General features: G+C 41.6%; 1 protein-coding gene across 11 annotated transcripts in view; it reads right to left on the bottom strand.

Annotated features, from left to right (window-relative positions):
- The window catches only part of L3MBTL3 (L3MBTL histone methyl-lysine binding protein 3), a 107,416-nt gene that overhangs the window by 8,865 nt on the left and 74,217 nt on the right, over positions 1–24,334 (bottom strand). For 10 of the 11 annotated variants that reach the window (XM_084827499.1, XM_084827493.1, XM_084827492.1 and 7 more), the window contains exons 16-19: positions 23,985–24,087; positions 15,817–15,966; positions 12,589–12,726; positions 1,467–1,558 (exon numbers count right to left, since the gene is read on the bottom strand). In XM_084827499.1, the coding sequence (XP_084683625.1) occupies positions 1,467–1,558; positions 12,589–12,726; positions 15,817–15,966; positions 23,985–24,087 (483 nt within the window). Of the gene's footprint in view, positions 1–1,466; positions 1,559–4,509; positions 4,669–12,588; positions 12,727–15,816; positions 15,967–23,984; positions 24,088–24,334 lie in introns of all 11 variants that reach the window. The other variant, XM_084827490.1, reaches the window with a different exon arrangement.

Genomic DNA, 24,334 nt, shown 5'->3' with positions numbered 1-24,334 from the left:
CTTGAGGCACAGGTGAACTCAGTGGCACGGAGCACTTTTTATCAGCTTAGGTTGGTATACCAACTACGCCCTTATCTGGACAGAGATAGCCTTGCTACAATTATCCATGCTCTGATAACATCTCGTCTGGATTACTGCAGTGCGTTATACGTGGGGCTGCCTTTGAAAACGGTCCGGAAACTTCAGCTGGTCCAAAATAGGGCAGCAAGATTGTTAACAGGGACTGGCCTGCGAGCTCATATTACGCCAGTACTTTTCCAGCTGCACTGGGTGCCAGTCCACTTCCGGGCCCGATTCAAAGTGCTGGTGTTAACATTCAAAGCCCTTAATGGCTTGGGGCCAGGTTACCTGAAGGATCGCCTCCTCCCATATGTGCCTGCCCGGACCTTAAGATCATCATCAGCGGCCCTTCTCCGTGAGCCCCTGCCAAAGGAAGTGAGGCGGGTGGCTACTAGGAGGAGGGCTTTTTCTGCTGTGGCACCCCGGCTCTGGAATGAGCTCCCTAGTGAGGTTCGCCTGGCACCTACATTGTATTCCTTTCGGCGCCAGGTGAAGACCTTTTTATTTTCCCAGGCATTTTAGCATTTTAGCTTTCTAAATTTTTATCTTTGCTGTTTTAAATCTGTATTTTAAACTCTTGCACTGCTGCTAGGTTTTATTGTGGTTGTATTGTTATATTGTGGTTTTAATGTTCTATATATTTTAAATTGTTTTATTGTGTGTTGTTTGGTTTTAATTTTTGTGAACCGCCCAGAGAGCTTCTGCTATTGGGCGGTATAGAAATGAAATAAATAAATAAATAAATAATAAAATCAGCTGCAATTTGCAAAGTTCCTATAGCTGTGGTTCTCGCAGTTTTGGAACCACCACGCTGTGAATCTGAATTCCTTACCATCAACTCTAGTGTGCCATTTTCCTCAACCCCTGTAAAATCCATCTACCATTACTGCCCCCAATTGCCAGTCACGTCCCCACACCCTGCAACTGGGCTTGAGCATCCTCTTGCAGTTCATAACTATTCACCAAATAAGCCATCCTCACAAATCATTGCTTGACCTCCAAAATCCTTTTTACATGTAAGAAGTTGCTCTCCTGTCCATTCTTTCAGACTAAACATCTCTCTTCTATATCTCCTTTATTAGTTTAATGTTATTTATGTTTAGTATATTCATATCCTGACTTTCTTCCATAATGGAACTCAAGGTGACATACATAGGCTTCCTATGTACTGTCCGATGTTCCCAGGCAGTAACCAGACCCCTAGTTTCTGCAAGGTAGCTGCATCATGTGCCCTCAGACCATGCCCTAGGACCAACATAATAGAGAACAATGCTATGACTGCAGTACAGCTCAGCTCAGATTTCCAACAGCTACTGGAGATGCATTCCATACATATCAGTTTAAAATATTAATTTGTGGCATTTAAAAAATCATGTACATTGCCAAATATAACAGGAAGTAGTTACCTTTGGTTTCATTTAGAGAGGACTCTTCACTTTCCATCTTCCTTCCTTCACACCCATCCTTCTTAGCAAGTTCCTTGATTGTTTGGTATCCCCTAAGGAATAGAAGGCCTTCACCTTTAATTAAATAACAATGTATCTTCAAGATGATGGTGGGCTGGTTCACATGATCACTGAGGGTTAAACAAGCCTCCATGGCTTGTTTAATCCTTGGTGCATGCCAGCATGCGATTTGCCTAATTACTTGTCATGTCATTTCAACCTGGTTGGCATAGCTTGTTGGAGAGGGAAACAACTGTCAAATAACCAATGGACTGTTGTTGGCTTGTTTAATCCAAGGTGGCTTGTTTGACCCTTTGTGATTGTGTGAACCAGGTCAAAGTGTACATCAGACCTTTCTTGTCTGCTGTCAGTCTCATGATTCCCTGACAATAGTCTTACTGCAAAGAGCCCCACATAAACACCTACAGCAAGACAAAGTTGAGAAACAACAAGTTCCTGAACAACCTGAAAAGAAAACAACTCATCAGGAACTCTGTGTCCTTCACATTATCTATGGAAATGTACTGAGAGATGGAAATTGCCCAGTCTATCTCAATGGAAGCCAACCAGCCTTACTGAAATTGGTGTCAGTTTATGATAACAAGGCTCTTTATCAATCTCACTTATGTGAGATTTCCTATAAAGAGGGAAAGGGGCAAACTCAACAAAACAATGTAGCACTCAGACACGATTATTTTCAGTAATATCTTCTTCAAGTCACTCTATCTTTCAAGGATTTGATTGTCTGGGACAAACACCCAGTTCTATCCTGTTACTGAGAAGCTACCAGGAAGGATGTGTCACTATAAGAGACTGAAGTGAGATCTGAAATACATCTGATCAAAGACCTGGCACTCCACTAATTATATGACAGCACCTTAAATGGGACAGCCCACAGTGGCTTACGTAAGGGAGGGGGAAAAAATTTGCAGGAAGAATGTCCACAGAGCAAACACTTGGATCTGTTTTAACAGGAGTATCTCTAAGCCAGCCTTCCCCAACCTGGTGCCCTCCAAAAGTGTTGGACTACAACTTCTAGCACGCTGGGAATTATAATCCACACATCTGGAGAGCACCAGGCAGGGGAAGGCTGTGTTAAGGCTATAGTCCTATGCACATTCACATGGGACTAAGTCCCACTAAACTCTGTAGGACTTACTTCCAACTATACATTGGGTTAGGCTGTATATCAGGGAGAATGACATTATCTGTTGAAAGTTATAGAGATACATTCATGTGCCTGGATAGCCAATGTTATTCGAGTGCTGGGAAACCCAGCTTTAAACCCGCACTCAGAAACATCAGGCCAGTCACTCTCTCTTAGGCTATCTTACAGGATTGTTGTGAGGATAAATGGGAGGGGGTAGGGGAAGAACCATGTATATTGCTTGCCTTAGCTCCTTGGAGGAAGCAAAGGACTAAAATATAACAAACAGTGCGTCTCCTAAAGCGCACTAAGTCCATCTCCCAGATTTTTAAATGACAGCTATTGCACAAGCACATATGCCTCTTGTGAAGCACGGAAATGGGAACATATATTTTTATTATATGAACTACTTGTATAATCGGCACATTACTTATCAGTTTACATTATTTCAACACTGCTTTATCATTATATTTGACAGTAGATGCTTTATAAATTAAAACAGTCATGTAAAACCTATTAGATATATTTTCCTTTGCACCTGCTATTAAGAAAAACAGAAAAACAACAAGATTTAGAGGAGAGGGCCAAACCTTCAAAACAATCCTATGGTTTAGCAAATAATACAGAAATACTTAATCAAGCTTTAATTGCTGGATTGCTTGATGTTGAAACACAGAATGACAATGTTTTAATATCAGTAATAGCTTGAACACATGGGTATATTTTAAAGTAAATAACAAAAATGGAAGCCAGTTTTATGAATATTTACTGGGTGCAACCAATTGTCACATAGCAACTCACTGCTATTTTAACACAGAAATGTGGATGGCTCATAAATGAGTGCATTATTGGAGAAAAGGATATCCTGGAGCACGAAGCAATGAAGACAGCAAGATAAAACAATTAACAAGGCATGGACAAAACAAAATGCAATTTTAAAAAATAGGAACCAACAATTTCATCTGTGGTAACTGCTACATCCACATAATTTAATTCCATGCTATTCAGAATGTAGTGAAGGAATTAACTCACTATGTTAATTCATTATGAAGGTGATGTAAAACGGAACAGCAATTCATGCACACTCCCCAGTGGCATGGGTTCATGCCACAGGGAAGCAGCGCACATATTCGTGGGCATGCATACCAAAGTGATCAAAGTGTAGGCTGAGAGGGCTAGAAAAGCCCTAGCCCTTAGCTACTGAAGATCAGGAGAAATAATCCAGCACAATTTAGTCACAACTAAATCCCATTGAAAGCAATGGAGTGGGGTTTAATGTCAGCTAACTCAAGTCCCTTTGATAAACAGGATTTTGTTGTGACTAACATATTAGATCCCCCTTAATGGATCACTGCCTTGTTGTGGCAAAGGGGCTTGCGTAACTCAGTGAAGCCATAAGCTATGCCGTGCAGGGCCACCCAAGACGGACAGGTCATGGCGGAGAGTTCTGACAAAATGTGGTCCACTGGAGAAGGAAATGGCAGCCCACTCCAGTATTCTTGCCAAGAAAACCCCATGGAACGTATCACAAGGCTAAAAGATATGATGCCGGAAGATGAGCCCCTCAGGTCGGAAGGTGTCCAGTATACTACTGGGGAAGAGCAGAGGGAATTTCCAAGTAGTGCCAGAAAGAGTGAAGCAGCTGGGCCAATGCCGAAAGGACACTCAGCTGTGGATGTGTCTGGTGGTGAAAAGAAAGTCCGATGCTGTAAAGAACAATATTGTTTAGGAACCTGGAATGTAAGAACAATGAATCAAGGTAAGCTGGAGGTAGGGATGTCAGAGAATTCCGCAACGGATCTCAATCGCGGAACGGCCTGCCACCCCACCGTGGATCCCCCCCGGGACGAGACTTACCTGGGGCGGATGTTCCGGACGGCGGTGGCTCCAGTGGCGGCTTCGGCGGTGGTGGCTGGTCTTCCAACTGGCTGCCGCCGCTGCCATCTGCAGTCTGCGTTTTTTTTTCCAACCCATAGACGTGATAGGCTACGTAAAGACTTATATAGCTTATCATATCTGGGTAAAAAACAACAACAAAACGCGTACGCAAATGGCGGCGGCTACCGTCACCGCCATTTGCGTTCCTTATTTTTCTTCATCTTAGCCTACGTCGTTTGCTTTTTGCTTTCCCCTTTCTTTTCTTCGTCTTAGTCTACGTAAATATTGACGTAGACTAAGATGAAGAAAAATAAGGAACTCAAATGGCAGCAGCCATAGCCACCGCCATTTGCATACGCATTTTTGTTGTTTTTTTTACCCAGAGCCCTCCGCGGCCGGGAATCCAGCTGTGGACGGCCCTGGCCTGGGCCTGGCCGGCTGCTCTGCAAAGCCGCTGCGGAACACAGCCAGCCATCGAGGATTCTGGGGGGGAGGACTGGATTGCCTCCCCCCCGTTGAGGATTCCGGGGGGAGGGAGGGAACGCCTCCCCCCCCCCCCCATGAACAGAATCTGCAGAAAGGTAAGTGACTTTCGTACATCCCTAGCTGGAGGTGGTCAAACATGAGATGGCAAGATTAAACAGCGACATCTTGGGAATCAGAGAACTAAAATGGACAAGCATAGGCAAATTTAATTCAGGTGACCATTATATCTACTACTGTGGGCAAGAATCCCTTAGAAGAAATGGAGTAGCACTCACAGACAACAAAAGGGTGGGAAAAGCAGTACTGGGGTACAATCTCAAAAACGATAGAATGATCTCAGTACGAATCCAAGGCAAACCATTCAACATCACAGTAATTCAAGTCTATGTCCCAACCACTGATGCTGAAGAAGCTGAGGTTGATCGGTTCTATGAAGACCTACAACACCTTCTAGAACTAACACCAAAACAAGATGTCCTTTTCATCACAGGGGATTGGAATGCTAAAGTAGGAAGACAAGAAATCACCGGGATAACAGGCGAGCACGGCCTTGGTATACAAAATGAAGCAGGACAAAGGCGAATAGAGTTTTGCCAAGAGAACATGCTGATCAAAGCAAACACTCTTTTCCAACAGCACAAGAGGCGACTCTACACATGGACATCACCAGATGGTCAATATCGAAATCAGATTGATTATGTCCTTTGCAGCCAAAGATGGAGAAGCTCCATACAGTCAGTAAAAACAAGACCTGGAGCTGACTGTGGCTCAGATCATGAGCTTCTTAATGCAAAATTTTGGCTGAAATTGAAGAACGTAGGGAAAACCACTAAACCATTCAGGTATGACCTAAATCATATCCCTTATGAATATATAGTGGAGGTGAGGAATGGATTTAAGGATTAGACCTGATAGAGTGCCTGAGGAACTATGGACGGAGGTCCGTAACATTGTTCAGGAGGCAGCAACGAAATCCATCCCAAAGAAAAAGAAATGCAAGAAAGCAAAGTGGCTGTCTGATGAGGCTTTACAAGTAGCTGAGGAAAGAAGGGAAGCGAAAAGCAAGGGAGAAAGGGGAAGATATATCCAACTGAATGCAAATTTCCAGAGAACAGCAAGGAGAGACAAGAAGGCCTTCGTAAATGAACAATGCAAAGAAATTTGAGGAAAAAGCTGGTTTGAAACTCAACATCAAAAAACCAAGATCATGGCATCTGGCCCCATCACTTCCTGGCATATAGAAGGGGAAGAAATGGAAGCAGTGACAGATTTTATTTTCTTGAGCTCCAAGATCACTGCAGACGGTGACTGTAGCCATGAAATTCAAAGACGCTTGCTCCTTGGGAGGAAAGCTATGGCAAACCTAGACAGCATAGTAAGAAGCAGAGACATCACCTTGCTGACAAAGGTTCGTATAATCAAAGTTATGTTTTTCCCAGTAGCAACGTATGGCTGTGAGAGCTGGACTCTAAGGAAGGCTGAGCGCCGAAGAATTGATGCTTTCGAACTGTGGTGCTGGAGAAGACTCTTACGAGTCCCCTGGACTGCAAGGAGGTCAAATCAGTCAGTCCTAAAGGAAATCAACCCTGAGTGCTCATTGGAAGGACAGATACGGAAGCTGAAGCTCAAATATTTTGGCCACCTAATGCGAAGAGAAAATTCCCTGGAAAAGACCCTGATGCTGGGAAAGATTGAAGGCAAAAGGAGAAGGGGACGGCAGAGGATGAGATGGCTAGGTAGCATCACCGATGCAATGAATATGGACTTGAGCACACTCCGGGAGAGAGCAGAGGACAGGAAGGCCTGGCGTGCTATGGTCCATGGGGTCACGAAGAGTCAGACATGACTGAACAACAACAACATATTAGATCAGGGGTCCCCAACCTTTCTGGACCCGTATGGGAATTTGAGAAACTGCTGTGGGCAACTGCACAAAACAGCCCTCATAGAGGATGTGGCTGTCAGGAGCACCCTAGCTGCCTCTTGCAGTCCCCACCAATAGCCAGCTCAGGACACAGACAACGAGGCATTCTTTCCGAGACTTTATTCCTTTATTACTCTTTCAGATACTAATCACTACCGACTAAGCAAGGAGCAGCACTGGGGAAAGATAGCAGAGTAGCCTAAGCTCCAGGTAAGGCAGTTTGTCCCCATTTGAAGAACCATGGGAAGACCCTGAACTTATGGGCTATGGAGAGATCCTCCCTCTTTCTTTTGGGTCCTCGGGACGCGACCGTTGTTTGCGCGCCAAGCGAGCGCTACGCCTCCTTTCTACGCCCGCCATCTGTTGTCGCTCCCTGCATCTGCGCCAAGCATCCAGCAAGCCCCCCTCCAGCGCTCTCTCACTGCCAGGGTCACTATCTATCCCAGGAATGCTGGCAGGAGGAATCTCTGCCAGCTGCTGTGCTTGTGAGAGATGAGCGAGCTCCTCTCCCACGGATTGCTGTTCCTCCTCAGAATCAGAACTGCTCTGGGGCTCTATTGGCTCAGTTTCCACCCTGACATCGGCTATTCACATAATGGCTGCTGTGGAGGCCTGGCTAGTCAAAAGACAAATAATTCACCCAAGTAACTGAGTAGAAACAGAGGAACTCCAAAACCAATCCACACATTGACTCCATAGAAACCTATACATACTCACATGGAACTCAATGAGAATTACTTCTGGGTAGACCTTCATAGGATTGCTCTTCTCATCCTATCCATTCACACACCCTTCTCCAGCTCCAGAGGAAAGGAAAATACCCCCAGCTCCAAAAGGCAAGAAAACATTTCCTCTACTTCAGCCCCACGCTCAACACATCATTCCCCACCTGATGCTTCTACTTCTTCCTCTGCCATCAAAGCCCTCACCCAGGAAGGTGCTCTATGTGTGTATGAATGAGAGAAGGGGCTGGGAAGAGAAAGAAAAAGAACAAGGCTGGGGCTGGGAGGAGCAAGATATAGCAAGATAAAGGGGGTGAGAGGGAGAGAAAGAGCAAGGCTAGGGACTGGGAGGGAGGGGGAAATAGTGAGAAAGAGTAAGGCTAGGAAGGGAAAGAAACAACAAGGTGAACAGGTCAGGCAGAGAGAGAAATAGCAAGGCTAGAGGCTGGAAGTGAGGGAGAAATAGTAAGGCAAAGTGGTAGAGGGGAGAAAAATAGCAAGGCGAGAGAGAGCAAAGGGGAAAGGTCTGTGTGGACAGAAGAAGATTGCATAGGGCCGGGAAGCAACTCTTTCCTTCTCTTCCTGCCTGACCAACCACTGATCAGCAGAAGGTTCAGGAACAGGAAGGAGAACCTGGTGTTCTAACATTTTTCACTTTTTAAAATTAAAAACCATGTTTTGAAGGGGCCAGGGAGTGGAAAGCTTCACAGGAAAATTGGAGGTTTTTGCGTATGCTGCTTTGAGGACCCCTCTGCTAGATTGTGTTAAGCCTTGATGTATTTGTGAAATATACAGCTTAACTGCAACGAAAAATAACTTTAGGCAGAAACATGTCACACAGGTATGCTGATGAAAGCAGTCTGGAGGTAAAGGAGCTAGATGCTATGGGGAAGAATTAGATATTGTGCAAAGCACTTTGCCCATAGAAAATAAGCAGAAAATAAAACTTACACAAGGGGAGAATGAAAATGATTTAAGAAACTGTAACTTCATAATGAAGTTTGAAAATGAACTCAGTTTTCTGTAACCACTCTTGCCATTGATATGCACAACTCCATTAATAATCAGAGCTGTTTCTGGTTATTTTGTTCTCCTTTGTAGGGAAACACTAATAATGAAAAATAAGCTTTTAGACATTCTAATTATAGAAAAATAATTTGATCTAGCTTTCAAGAGATTTAATTTATTCTTAATTACATAGGAAGCTAAAATAATCCAAGCACAATTGTGAATTATCAACTGCATGTAATTAACTTTCCCAGACAGTGTGCTTTATCCCTAGTCACATGTTGTCATCCCCACTTAATACTAGGGACGTTAAGAATATGATGTGTTAGTGTTACATTAAAGGAATCCCACTGTACGGTGGCAAGATAATATCCACCAAACCAAGGTACTTGGGCAAATATTTTCTCCCCTCATTCAATGGTATAGCATGACAACACTATTTTCTTTTTAAAAAAATAAAAAGATTTTAAAAATTAAAACCATAAATATCTATATCTGCTATAAAGAAGTTGGGGGCATTCTATGGATAACATAAATACTACAGAATACTTCTTTTATAAAGGAAATTAAATCTTGTGTATCTCTACATACTGAGAATGAGAGCTCCATGAAAAGAGCTGATTTATATGAGTCAGAAGCTTTGACCGTTGTTGTCTTTTGGTTAATGTTAGAATAAGGTTACTGTGATAGATGAATCATGACTTTAATAGGATACTTGATGGTAATATTTCTGGAAACTGATATTACGGCCATTGCAAGGTCTGTGTCAATTCCATAAAATCTAAATATTTCAGGGACAGAAAAATATAATGAGAATGTTCACAAACATTTCTTTGGTCCATAAGAGTTTATGTGACTACAGTAGTTAGTTTCTTTTAACTGTGGTACAGCAAGCTATGGCACTCTATGTTCACACAACTTGCTATACAATGGCATGACCACTAGACAAATTCAAACACAAATTAATAAACAGAGGAGCTGTTTATTAATTATATTAGAAAGAAGGCACCACTTGCTAAACAAATTCAGAAATGTAATCCTGGAGACAAAATTGTTAATTCTGATAGACATATTGGTTACACAATAAACTGAATAGAAAATAAAGAGAAATACAGCAACAAACACATGGTAATATTTCTCGAAATTACTCAGGTGGGCAGTATAAACTTTGTGCCAGCTTTATAAAAACACTGCATATAAACCATCCCAAAGGCACAGCGCATGTTGCATGGGTTAGAATTGGTTCAATACATTGATTAGTGTCATTAACCCTGCTAATCATGTGCTTACTTCTAATATCATGTTCAAAAAATTATTAGTAAAAAATGCGTCACACATTAATACATTCTTATTGCAATGCTTTACAGGGTCGGAGTCAGTTGCAGCATTCTAGTTTCTATAGCAACCCCACACAAGGCAGCAATGTGGCTTATAACCGGACTAACTACCTTCAATTTTCCTTGTTCAATAGAAGAAGTACTCAACTATTGACAACTGAACTGTTGACAGCCAAGTGAATCTTGGCTTCACAGTATTCAGCATTAAACAAGACAGTTGGGTCAGTGTGTTCACATTTAAACAGTTTTTAACGCCTGTCCTGATTACTTGTGTCAGAGATGCTCCTGTGCAGTTGTGTAACGCTGATCACTTGGATGGGGGTGGGGTGGGGTGGGGGGAAGAGGTGATGGGTTTCCCAGAACCTGACCCTTCCACCAAATACTGATCAGTATTATCAGGGCAGGAAAACCACATGCTTGCCCTGATGCTGAGAACCTACCCCCAGGAAGCTGCCATTTTTATGTCCAAAATGGAAGATCTGCAAGAGGCAGCCAAATTCCATGCATGGACCTCATCCACCTTGCAAAATCATATTCATCAAGTTAGGGCCTAACTACACAAAATATTAATGATGTTATTAGCAATCACATTGTTTTGTTTGTTAATTAAACCACTGCATCTGGTATTAGGATTGCAGCACATGGAGAAGGGATTATCTGTACCCATTTCAGTCTGGTTTCAGGCCAGGGTATGGCACTGAAACGGCCTTGGATGCTTTGACTGACGACCTACACCGGGTGAAAGAAAGGGGGAGTGCAACCCTGTTGATCTTCCTGGATCTCTCAGTGGCTTTTGACACCATTGATCATAGTGTCTTACTGAATCAGCTCTGCAGGATGGGGGCACTGTGCTACAGTGGTTCTGCTCCTACCTGCAGGGCCGATTCCAGAGAGTGGTATTGGGGGATTCCCGTTCTACCCCATGGCTTTTAAGCTGTGGGGTGCCAGGGGTTCTATTCTATCCCCCATGCTGTTCAACATCTATATGAAGCCACTGGGAGAGGTCATTATGAGTTTGGGGGTGGGGTGTCACCAGTATGCTGACGATACTCAGCTTTATTTCTCCTTGTCATCGGAGTCATCTGAGGCAGTGAAGGTGCTGGGCCGGTGCCTGGAGGCTATAATGGGCTGGATGAGGGCCAATAAACTGAAGCTAAATCCTGACAAGACAGAAGCTCCGTGGATTGGTGGTTCCTGAGTCCGGGAATTGGGTAAGTGACCTGTCCTGGATGGGGTTGCACTCTCCCTGAAGGAGCAGGCGCGTAGCTTGGGAGTACTCCTAGAACCATTCCTGTCACTGGAGTCCCAGGTGGACCCTGTGGCCTGGCTTACTTGGGGCAAGCTTTGGCTGATCCACCAGCTACGGCCTTTCCTGGGCAGGGATAACCTAGCCACAGTAGTACATGCGCTGGTAACTTCCCAATTAGACTACTGCAATGTACTTTACATGGGGCTGCCCTTGAAGACGAGTCGGAAGCTGCAGCTAGTGCAAAATGCAGCAGCTAGAGTGCTGACCTGAACACCTCATAAAAACCATATAACACCTGTTTTAAAGGAATTGCACTGGCTGCCAATATGCTTCCAGTCGGAATTCAAGGTTTTGGTGATGACATTTAAAGCCCTAAGTGGCTTAGGACCTTGATATTTGAGGGAGTGCCTATCCCTATATATGCCTGCCCGAGAACTGAGATCTGTTGGAGGGGCCTTCCTCTGCGTCCCCCAGTACGAGACATACACTATAGTGGAATGTGGGAGAGAGCCTTCTCTGCTGTGGCACCCCAGTTGTGGAATGCCCTCCCTTTGGAGGCCTGATTGGCACAGACATTGGCCTCGTTTCGGTGCCAAGTAAAAACGTGGCTTTTTACCGAAGCCTTTGAGGGCTAAATGCATTCCCTAGCACATTGTTTTAACTGCTTTATTGTTTTAGATTTTAACTGGTTTTAGCTTGTTTAATAGTTTAATACGTTTTTAGGTGTTTAAATTATTTATTGTTTCATACTGTTTACATTGATTTTATCTGTTTGCTGCCCTGAGATCTTAATGATGTAGGGTGGGATAGAAATATTTTAAATAAATAAATAAACCTTCCTTTCCCAGCTCTGATCTCCATGAACTCCCCCACCCCACCCCCAGCATAGCAATTAGCATTAAAAAGGGGAGCTTTCCCTCTAATGCTGGGACACACACACACACACACACACACACACTTAACAGAGAATGTGGGGCAGGAGATGGGGCATGGCTGGCATTTAAACATTATATGTAATTAGTTACTTGTTTGCCAAACACAAACAAGCATTTCTAATCCCAAAACTTCTGCTGATGTCTCCATCACTAAGATATACAGAATTGAGCAAAATCATCCTCATTTGATGATTTGATGTAAGCACTATAACACATTTGCATTAGTCCTCCAGAAATTTAGCTAATTGAGTGATAGAGTCCATCATTTATGTGATACTGTATATTTAACGATTAAGAAACCTGAACTAAGCACTTATTTTGGGGAAGCAATTACTGGCACGGGGATTATGAGGATTAGACCAGAGTACTCCTTAGTTTAAACATATCCGAAAGATACCTGTAGTTCTTTTCTTTGACATCACACATTAGAGGCTTTTTGCAAAAAGGTTTCACGTCTGTGTCTTCCTGCTTTGATGAATGGAGATGAACTGAAGATTTTAGGCCAGTGTGACTAGGACTTGAACATTTTCTATTACTATTTAAAAATAAAAGAACAAACTTTCAAAAGCCAGCATGTATGTAGAAATTAATCACTGAACTGAAGAGTTAATATCAAACCCAACTCCAAGGAACAAGAAGATAGGGCATATAATGTTTCCTACCTGCTATTAACATTTGTTTTAGAATTGAAGCAGATACCTTTTTTTGAAAATACTACTCCACAATTAGCACAAACCTGGCAATATCTTTTTTGGAATTTATTACCTCTAGGCTCAAGATGTTGACTAGCACCTATATTTCTTTTTTTCAACTAGAGCAAAATCAGAACCTCTGGTGAACATATATGTAATTTCAATACTATTTCTAACAACACAAAATAGCTTGGATCCTTCCTTTTTGGTGCGTAAGTGGAAGGAGCTTCCATTCTTGGAAGGAGAGCTGTGCTCACAGAAGATTTTTTTCCCTGAGCAGAAGAGGTCCTTCCATGAGCACAACTCTTGTAGAGCCAGTGTAGTGTAGTGGTGAGAGTGACGGACTGGGAGCCGGGAGATCTGGGTTCTAGTCCCCACTTGGCCATGGAAGCTCACTGGGTGACTTTGGGCCAGTCACAGACTCTCAGCCCAACCTACCTCACAGGGTTGTTGTTGTGAGGATACAACGGTGAGGAGGAGGATAATGTAAGCCGCCTTGAGTTCCTTGCGAGAGGGAGAAAGGCGGGGTATAAATGCAATCAATCAGTCAATCAATCAATCAATCAATCAATAAACTCTTCTTCTATGATGGCAAGCTCTTTCTACTCATGGAGCAGAAAGTTAGGTTCCAAGCTTCTAGATGTTTAAAAATCTTGCAATGAAAATATTAGAAAAAAAGCTTGGGAACAGAAGCTTGTGAACATAAAATCTCCAACATGTAAAAGAAAAAGGAAGTTTGTTTGCTGTAAATTAACTCAAATGTGTAGAAAAAACATAGTGCAGCCCTTCTGGGACTTGCACTTCAGACTGCAAATGGGAGATTGTATGTCTGAATGCTTCCCCTTTGTTAAAAACCAAACCAAACCTCCCTTTACCAAGAAAACTAGCATGTCATGACAAAGACGAGAGCTTTAGAGGAGAGGAGGAGTATTGTGATGGGCAATGAAATGACCTGGTTTGCACAATCACTGCAGCTCACTGTAGCTTATTTATTTACCCCACAATGGGTTTCAGTGAGTGCCGGGCAGCTTTTGAATATTCAGGCTGTGACTGTGGCTTGTTGTGTGGTCAAACCTGGTGGGGATGGATTGTGCAAGGGTTAAACAACCCTCGCGTAATCCCAAAACAAATAATAGGCTATGCAAGGGTTGTTTAACTCTTGCACAGCCCACCTCTGCAGGGTTTGGATGACACAACAAGCCACGTCATGGCTTGAATATTCAGAATGGCCATCTGTGTGCACAGCAGCCCACAGTTGCTTAAATAAATAAGTCATGGTAGGCTGTTTGATCGTGTGAACTGGATCAATAGCTTCAGGAGGCCAGTATCTTCAGGAGGGGAGTTTCAGTGAGGGTTTTAGAGAAAGAGAGGCTATTTCCAGGCTTATAGCCAGTTATGTGAACCATTGCCAAATAATTGTGTAAGCCTGCAATGTTTCTCCAGAGATGTCATGTTTCTGATCATTATGCAAAATAATGTATTACATATATCAAATATTAGTATGATTTATTGCTGGCTTTGTGTTATTTATATTATACTATCTACACACACACACACACACACACACACACATTATCTAAACCAGTTGTATCTGCACAATGTTAATTTACACAATTATTTTAGTTGGATTTCTAGTCCACCTCTGAAATACTATGGCAACAAATACATAATTACTCTATTACTGCTTAAGCCCAGCCTACTCATAATAATGGTGCTTTGCTATCTAGCATAGGAAACCAACCCAGGCAGATACAGCATTGTGAACTGCTAAACTGGAAATAGTACACTTTTACCAGATGTATGTAACAGCTGTGTCATGTAAAGCTCTGCTCACATTGTGCTGAAAAATGTTTAGAACCTGCACATTTATAATTGTACAACTTTCAAATATATTTAATTGTTGTACTTCCCCAATCAAGGAAGGTTGGTTATTGTAGTTCTGGGAACGAATTGGGGAAGTACTGGGAAGGAGTTCTGCAATACAGAAATCTCACCACCCTGAAATTAAAACTCCCTGGTTCTTTGGAGAAACCACAACAGTTAAGTAGTTTCAAACTGCAGAGTACATGTGACCTCACTGATTAAAACTGAATATTTCTGGAATAGAAATATGATTGCTGTTGGGCTCTATAGAAAGCCAAGCATTGGAGACTGGTCATAAATGTAAAACGCTTACAACTATTCCCAAAAAATCTAGTAAAAAGAATCCTCCTTGTATACAAACAAACATTTGAGGACTTCTGTTTTCTCTGCTGCCTAGTGAACATGCTAATAATATACATGGCTAGGTTTTCAGGCAAAACTAATTTTCAGTCGTTTAATTTCCCCTCCAGAATTTTACCCCAAGAAAATTACATTTTAAGCCTATTCTTCAGGCTTTAGCAGCTTTGGTTGAGGGAAGATTCTTCATCAACACAAAAAGAGGTAATGATATTTTTTAGAATGGATGCATTCAAAACAATGGATTATTTAAAAAATAAGCACCTAGATAATTGGAATAAATTCCATCAACAGAATACATTTACATAGATCAGGATTCAAAAAACTGTGCAACTTGTTCCATCACCCAGGGGAGCTTTGGACCTCTTTCTTTCAAATAGTAATCTCCCATACTGCATATGGGAAACCATTTGACCTATAGGGAGATTCAAAATCATTTTCTGATATGGCATGGAGATCAGTGTGTGTGTGTGGTGGGGAGGGAAATCCCACTGGACATGCCCACACAGCCTTGGCTGCATAGGCCTAAAGTAGCTCCCTGGATCCATTTTTAAAGAAAACATACATTTAAAAATAAATAAATCACAGGCTCATGAGTTGCCAATATACCCCTGTCATTGACAGTACACAGAATACACATCTCTTCTGAGCCTTCAAGGCACAATGAGCTGTATAATAAAGTACAGCTATAATTCTCTTAGGTTCATAATTACTTGATTACAGGAGAGGCTGATCTTTCATTTACTTCTGGCTTTCTGTTCCAATGAGTAGGTGGATTATTCAGAGGCATCTCTCCGCTTAAACGATCTGAAAGGATATGCTCTTTGTTCAGATTTATCTCAGAATATGGGCAGCTAACAGCACTGAAAAATTGAAGCAAAGGACAGAGAGAGACATTACACACTGAAAATACTTCCTAGTTGATCCAAACACCCTATGGGTGTTTGTAACCCTATGGCTTACAACTTTCCTGGAGCCTGCCTGAATCCATTACAAAACACACGTAAAATGCCTTGCAGTATTCCTACTTTAGAACAGAGCCAACTAAATCTGAGTGCACAACACTTAACGTTCCTTATCAGGGAAACATACTACGTAGGAAATTAATTTGTGATAGAAATTCTTGTTATACAGAACTATATTTAGCACCAATGCTAGGAGAACTACATCCAATGCCAAACTTCACATTTAACCCTCAGGGCTGTTTTTTTGATGACCATAAGTGAATGGGATCCTCGCTGCCATCCATAAATAATGCTCTGAAAGTACACTATGAATGATAGTTAGCTTTGTGCTTGCCTTTTGGGTGAGGTGTCAGCCCAAACAAGTAGATATAGTAGCAGCACATTACAGCTATTTCAATGTGATACTCCCCCTTGCTTTACAATCTGCCAAGAGAAATGCATTAAGCAGAATTTCGGCATTTTATAGGGTTTCGCTGTTCCCTTCCATACACAATAGGAAGGAAAACTAATTATAATCATCAGCACAAGGATGACAGTACAATGGGCTTTACCCCACCGAGCGCACCTATTTCTTGCCCCATAGCATGTGCGCGCAACCTGCAAGTCCTCTGCTCTTCAGTTTAGGGTGTCTGGGCAAGAGTAGCCAAGTCTATTTTCCCCCTCCCATGGGCTTGTATCCAACGTTTTCATTCTGCTGAGTGAAGCAGTTCCGTCAGTGGAACTGGGAGGGGGCAACTCCCCCCTGCAGCCTTACCCCCCCCCCGTCACCCCCTCAAAATCTGCTAGGAATTCAACTGGAGCAGATTTGGGGCACTACAGAGGACTGTAGCGGGGAGGAGAGAGGAAGAAAGTCCCATCATGCCAGCGGATGTCTGCTAGCATGGCATTGGATTTAACCCATAATGTGCAAGAGATCTCTAACCCTTTCTCTCAAGTAATCCAAGAGGCCATGCTTTTTCTGTAGCACTTTCTAGGGATGTATGAAAGTCACTTACCTTTCGCAGATTATGTTGATGGGGGGGGAGGCATTCCGTCCCTCCCCCCGGAATCCTCGACGGGGGGGGGGAATCCGTTCCTCCCCCCTGGAATCCTCATGGCCGGCTGTGCTCTGCAGCAGCTCTGCAGAGAAGCTGGCCAGGCCCAGCCAGGCCAGAGCTGTCCACAGCCGGATTTCCAGCCGCGGAGGGCTCTGGGAAAAAAATAACAACAACCGCGTATGCAAATGGCGGCGGCTATGGCCGCCGCCATTTGCATTCCTTAGTTTGGGCTGTCTTAGTCTACGTAAATATTTATGTAGACTAAGACGGCCCAAACTAAGGAACGCAAATGGCGGTAGCCATAGCCGCCATTTGCACACGCTTTTTTTTTTTTTTACCCAGACGTTTTAGGCTACGTAAAAACTACGTAAAAATACCCCCAACCCCCCCCCCCAGTGCAAATGGCGGCAGTGGCAGCCGGTCGGAAGACCAGCTGCCGCCGCTGCTGCCACCATCCGGAAGATCTGCCCCAGGTAAGTCTCGTCCCAGGGGGGATCCGTGGGGGGGGGGGGGGCGGCAGGCCGTTCTGCCACAGATTTCGGGGGGCCGAATGCACTGGCATTCGGCCTCACTGTGATCCGTGGTGGAATTCTCTGCCATCCCTTGCACTTTCAAGTGTTAAGGTGTGACTGGCATCCAAAGTGCTCCTCACTGTCTACATTTTCTGATCCCAATTGTTTGTCCTGCTCTGATGTCAAATTGGGTCTTTCTTTGAAAGGGAAGGGAGGAGTAACTAGGCCATTGGCGTAGTTATTCTAAAGTAACAGGAGATCAGGGCTAATGAGGCTGAAATAATGCTAAGACGAACTGGGGAAAACTTTAGAATCTGAATTCAAAGTCCAAGAGCAATTTTTGCTAGTGAGCTACTTCAGCTTTGCTGGTACAGCACTGGCTTTTACAGGACATCTTATTGGTGCAGAGTTGGGTGGCTTCAGAGCTTCTTGCTAGAAACAGACGTTTCCTTAAGTAGCTGAAACCTTATATTAGAAAGTGTGTGTGGGAGAGGAAGAATGAAATAAGTTACATTTTTGAAGTCAAGAAAAGTTATAAAATGAAAGTAACTTAATTAGGAACTGAAATTGGCATCATACTTTATACACTTCCCAGGTGCCACACAATTTGTCTAAAATTACTCTCTCAGATTTTGACAGTAACATAGATAAATTACTATCAAAAGAGTGCACAAAATGAAGCTCGTACTCCTTCTGCCAGACTCAACAAAAAGTATATTAAAGAGATTCTCTTTTTCTTGTCAATAAGCAGAAACACCTGCTGTGAAACAGGATTGCTCTTTTCTTTTCATTTAATCTATTTTTTTCCCAAGGCCTATCTTTGTATAATAGAAGAAAGAAAATGAACTTCACACATTGTACCTGCTGTTTCTTTTTGCAAAACTGTAGCTACCTTTCCATATACCATTCTACATTTCTCACTCATTGTGACATGATTACTTTTAATATCACTAATGCCTCCTTGAGAGCAGTAATCCAAATAATGTGCCAGCAATCTGCATAGCTACCCTGAAATGGCAGACACAAAGAAAACAATTCTCTTCCTATAACATGCAAGAGCAATCCGTCTGTTTTATATCATCTTTAGGTCATTCTGTTGAGTAGTCCAGAACACCAGGCCTCTTCAGGTTTGGACCAAGAAGCTGTACATCCAAAGAAGCTTTTTGTCATATTAATCTATCTTCATTTATATCATTTTCAAAATTATTATATCAAAATTATTTGATTTGGGGTAAAATTCTATCCTTATAGGTGCTTTCCAAATAAGATGTTTCATCACTTCAAAGAGCTTCTTGGTGGCAAAGAGGTCAACGCTTCAATATTAGAAGTTAGTAAGTGAAAAAAGTGTCTTATAATAGGAGAGATATTGCTGAAATTGACACTTTTCTTTGCCAGGGTTGTTGATTTATATCAGTACTGAAACACATGCACTTCTAATAGTTCTGGGTTCTTATCTCCAGCCCTTTTCTGTCTCGTCCTCTTCATACTGACTTGCCTTTTCTTTTTTCTTCTTTCTTTGTTATTGGTTTCATATTAGTACTTATAAAAAGATTTCAGTTAAGGTGGGCAAGATGGGATACTGTTTTGTTTTGAGCAGGTTTTTTTTTATACCAGCCAGGATCCAAAGATCTTCTTTGGACACATCTGAGGGCTTGGGTATACATAGTAGGATTTTTGGACACTTTCCCCCCCCCCCTTTAATAGTTTTTCTTTTTCCCTCATGCTATATCACAAACTGTTTTTGAGGCTCCCTGTAATTTTCAAAAGGAGTCTCCTATGTGGTATGGATGGGTGCCCAAAGCCCTCTTTGACACAATGAATGAGTTGCATGATTTTTAGAATTAAAGCCAATGGATAATAGCCAATTAACTCCTACCAAAAGCACAGCAGAATGGGAAGGTGGGAATTCCCCTCCCCCCGGAAACTCTCAAAATCTGCTCAGGAGGGTTGCAGGATTCTCTGAAGCACATTTTGCTATAGAGGCTGCAGGGAGGATTAGAGGGGAAAGTCCTGGTGATGAACAGAGGTCTGTTCATGCAATGTTGGATTTTTCCCATTATGTAATTAAAAAAAGCAATAAAATTATAAATAATCAAAGTCTAATCACATAATTTGCATTTCCAAGTTTTTTAGGTATTGATTTTGAAATAGGAAACAGACGTATCAGCCCTAAACATCATATTATGCTCAATTTTATTAATGAAAATAGAAGCCTTAATCCTTAAGGTAAGCAAGCGAATAAACAGATAACTAAATAAAGGAACACAACCCCAAATTATATTGTAGGATGAACTGTGGAATTACTTATCAGTTTTAAGTAAAGGTGCAGTTTAGATGGGGAAACTTCGTAAGTTAATACTTTATATTTACTGTGCCTAAAATAGGACTATTGCTATAGAATGCAGATAGCTTATTTTGGAATTCAGCACACAATGAAGCTATTACAGAAAGATGTTGAAAAATTTCACATTGTGGCTACTTTTCTCAGACTGGAAGAAAAAAAATCCTCTGGGTTCTATTTCTAAAATTTATTATATAAAGAAAGCAGAGTAAGACAAGATTTTTACATGAGCAATGCAGGCTGTCTGGATGAATCCTCAAACCATGATTTAGAAAGGTAAAAGTAGGCTTGCATGCTCCTTTCTCTCCTCTTGTGAACCAATTCCCTCCTCCATTTCCAGGTTGCTGTAACCATAGTTTAACTTTACCATGACACCTGAACTGGGCAAAATATAGTTAGCACTAACCACCAAACCATTATTTGAAATAGGTTTGAAAACCACAGCTTGGAGGTTGGTACTAACCACAGTTGCCCAATTTGGATGTCATCATGACAAACTATCAGCAACTTGGATAAGGAGGAAGAAATTAGCACACAAGGAGGAGGAGAAGAGGATGGAGTGTATGAGGCCGGTGCACCACTCCCCCATCCTCCAAACCACCGTGTTTTAAATCAGTCAGTAAATCCTCCCAAACCACACAGCCTTGAGGTCTCAGTGTAACAAGCCAACTATAAAGAATAAAAAATCATGTTATAACCTACATCAGAATGTGACACTGGAACACAGTGGGATATATGTCCTTCAAATTAGTACATATATATCAAAAAATAGGACTTCGTGAAGAAAAATAAATTATATAATTCACCTGACATCTTTCTTAAGTAGGGATTTTGAAGGCTTTTAGGCTTTAATTTTAAGTAAGTACTAGAGAGATCAAGAGTATGTCTAACAGCATAATAAAGCTCATAATGCTATCTCACTGGGTACATTGTAATACAAAGCAACAGAAACGCTGCATTTGTGTAATCAGCTGTTTTGTGAGCGTTGCCATAGTGTCATGAACAAGTGTCCATATTTGAAAGATCCATGAGTACAACTGACATTTCCACTACAAAAATAAAGAGACTGAATCACGTAGTGACTAATCTTTCCAAGAGAAAATAGAACAATATAGGTGTATATAAGAGGGAGATATCCTCTTAGGACAATATGTGTATCATGTGCACTAATACCCCAACAACTGCCACCACCAGCTCCACAACTCGGGCTTAATTTATCAAAATAAAATGAATTTGAATATTCACAAATTTTGAAAAAAAAAATTGGATAAACAATGTTGTGATGAAGGACACAGTCAAAGATACAGCATCTGGGATTTCTGGAAAAGGAAAAAGGAGGGTACATGACTACTATGGGTAGTAGAGGAAGTTGTGCAGGACAGTTCCTTTACTGCTGTTCTTTGTAGGGTTTCTGAGGCTTTATTAAAGTTATGCATACATTTTCATACTCCTCTGCAACTATGAGAGTGAGAAACATTAAAAAAATATAATATTTTAAAGGTTGTTTTCATTCAAGATTCATTCAAGTAGTGAGCCCTGCCAGGGTCACGGGTCCTGGCAGCTGCCCAAGGATGCCAGATGTTGATGCCAGCTCTGTCTTCAGCTACTTTCTCTGGAGTGAGCCAACTTTATCACCAAATAAACCTCAGAGACCATGGGCGCTTCTAAGCGGAGGGCTCCGAGCACTAACATCTTGACTGCCATTTTTTAGTGCAAAGACAGGGTACAAATCAAATAAATAAATAAATAGCAATCAAAAGGCATTGCTCAGCTATTCTCTCTTTTCTTCCTTAACAGGTTTTTTTCTGATAAGTGAGTTGAACAGATTCAAGTTAACAGCACAATCCCATAATGTCTACTCAGAAGTAAGTCACACTGAATATGACGGTACTTACTCCCTAGCAAGTAGGTACAGGACTGCAATCTAAAGTGATTAACTAAGCTAGTCTATAACCAAATTATATACTATTCAAAAATCAGTGATTCACCAATTAAAAATAACAACTGTGTCCATGTGCAATTTCCATTAATTTAATTTGGTCTTCCGCAAAAGACGATACTGCAGGTGGATTGTGCTTCCTGTTTTATTCCTATTCTTTCTTAATATTTCAGTACTTGCAACTGCTACAGTCCACTGCTGGTGAGCACAACCAATTTTATTTAATTATTTTTGCCTTTTCATCTTTGTGAGAAATCACACAAAACACAGTACAGAACACTACTGGAATGGGTCACTAAAGGTGCTTATAGTTTGCTGACAGGGATTTGTAAATTACAAAAAGTTGGAAAGTCCACTTTGTATAACATCCCATATGTAATTTCTTACACAAAAACACAAGATATTGAGAAATTCATTTGTATGCGAGTCCGAACACCTTTCTTCCATTCCAGAACCCTGAAGCCCTTATTAAAATTTACATTTTAAAAGATGCCCACTTTAACCCTGTCATAATTAATCACCACAGGTTTTCATCCAGCTCAGGCAATATGCTATCAGAAAATGACCAATCTACCTGTTCTCAGACATTTTCTCTGACAACATAAATGCACCTTGTCATAAAAATTTTCAAAAGCATAGCTAAGTGCAGTTTCAGCTAACTGAGATGAAAGAACCAATGGACTGAAGGCTGTCATAGATAATTATACCCATTTTACATTGTCCCTGTTAATTCAAGAAGAAGGTAATGGCACAATTTGGAAGTTCTAGGATGACTTGGCTTTGCAAACTTGTTGGCTCCTGATGTGTGTGTGTGTGTGTGTGTGCGCGCGTGTGCGGGGGGATCTAATTACTTTTTTTCCCCACAGTGCTATTTAAAGTAAATGTTCCATTCCTTTTTAACACAGCTGAATTTGTAGTCTAACTGAATTCTAAGTCTGCAACAGCAGCAAATGCAGGTAAATTACAACTGCATTTTTCTATTTAAATAACCTTGCATTGTTTTAATTAATAGCATAAGAAGTGCCGTGCTGGACCAGATCAAAGGCCTATCTAGTCCAGCATTTTATTCCACAGTGACTACTCAGATACCTCTTTGGAGCCTGCAAGCAGGACATGAGCACAACAGTAGCTTCTTGCTCATGTTCGCCAGCAACTGGTATTCATAAAATACAGTCATAAATGTAGTGCATCCATGTACTGACTCATATATTGATATTTTCTTTCTTCACTTAACCCCTGAGTAAAATGTTTATTGTCTGAATGCATAAGACTAAATCAGCCTAGCAAATAAATCCACAAAAATTACTAATTTACAGAATGATTATTTGGGGGGAATTCAGACTCTGAGCAACTAGAAACTTTTTTAGTTTTCTATAGGCAAGTTGGTAATTGGTATTTGTAATATTGGCATAAAAATCAAGGAAAGGAACAGAATGTTCTAAGCTACATCCCTCAGAACAGAACCCATGGTTTGTTGTTGAGTTAAAGCTCTGGGTTGTTTGCCCCTCAACAACCCAGAGTTCTGGGTTCGCATTTCACATCAAACAAGCCAGGAATGGGGCATTCCTGTGTTGTTGCTGAAAGTGTCTGCAAAGCAGAAGCAGTGAGCACACAGAAGGCAGCACACTTGCTCACTCCTGAGCAGCCCCCCACCAATTCATGGGTTAAACAACTCATGAATTGGTGTTATGTGCAAACCAGGTCACTCTCAGTTCAGCACCAGTCTTATGGATGGTTGGATTGAGAATCTTGGACACACTCATATATACAAAGCTGAAACACCACTGCTGTGCTCACCAGGTGCACACAGGAACCCTTGATGGAGAGCCTGTTAGGAAAAAACCTATCTAGAATTGTGTCATGCAAATGAGTTTTAAATCTAAACATAACAATGAAGTAACAAATGAGTTGTTACTCCATTGGGAAGCAGCATACTTGCTCATCATGGCAACCTAAATAAGGAGATACCTGGTTGTTTTCTTCCTCCTAGTCCCTATCTTTCTCACAAAGAGCAATTAAGCTCATACAGCCTTCTAATTCAGTATCTGTGCTTAGCTATTGAAGCAACAGTCCATGAGAACACATACCTGTGATGGCCCATATGTCTGGCTCTTTTTATGTGCCCAACTCCTTTGCAGCCTGCTGTAGGACATCCTCCTTGTTCTAAAGCTTCTACTAACTCCAAGGGACCTAAACAAATGTTGTGAGAAGTAAAACAAAACTATTTTACATTAGTAAGAATAGAAGATATATGCCTCACAGAATGTGAACATCAGTCCTCCCATAATCTACTTTTAAATACAGAAGACCAAAGGTACAAGTTACCAAGGTGAAATATTTGAGCCTATAATCAGCTGCAACTAATTCATTACTTCCTTAACCAAACTCTGATGAGGTTTAGCATATTATGACTAATTTTGTGTGAATAATGATCAAA

This window comes from Heloderma suspectum, chromosome 1 (assembly GCF_057233095.1).
Source record: "Heloderma suspectum isolate Gila_16-S chromosome 1, 16-S_ref, whole genome shotgun sequence".
NCBI lineage: Eukaryota > Metazoa > Chordata > Lepidosauria > Squamata > Helodermatidae > Heloderma > Heloderma suspectum.
This window is presented reverse-complemented; position numbering and strand designations above follow the sequence as displayed.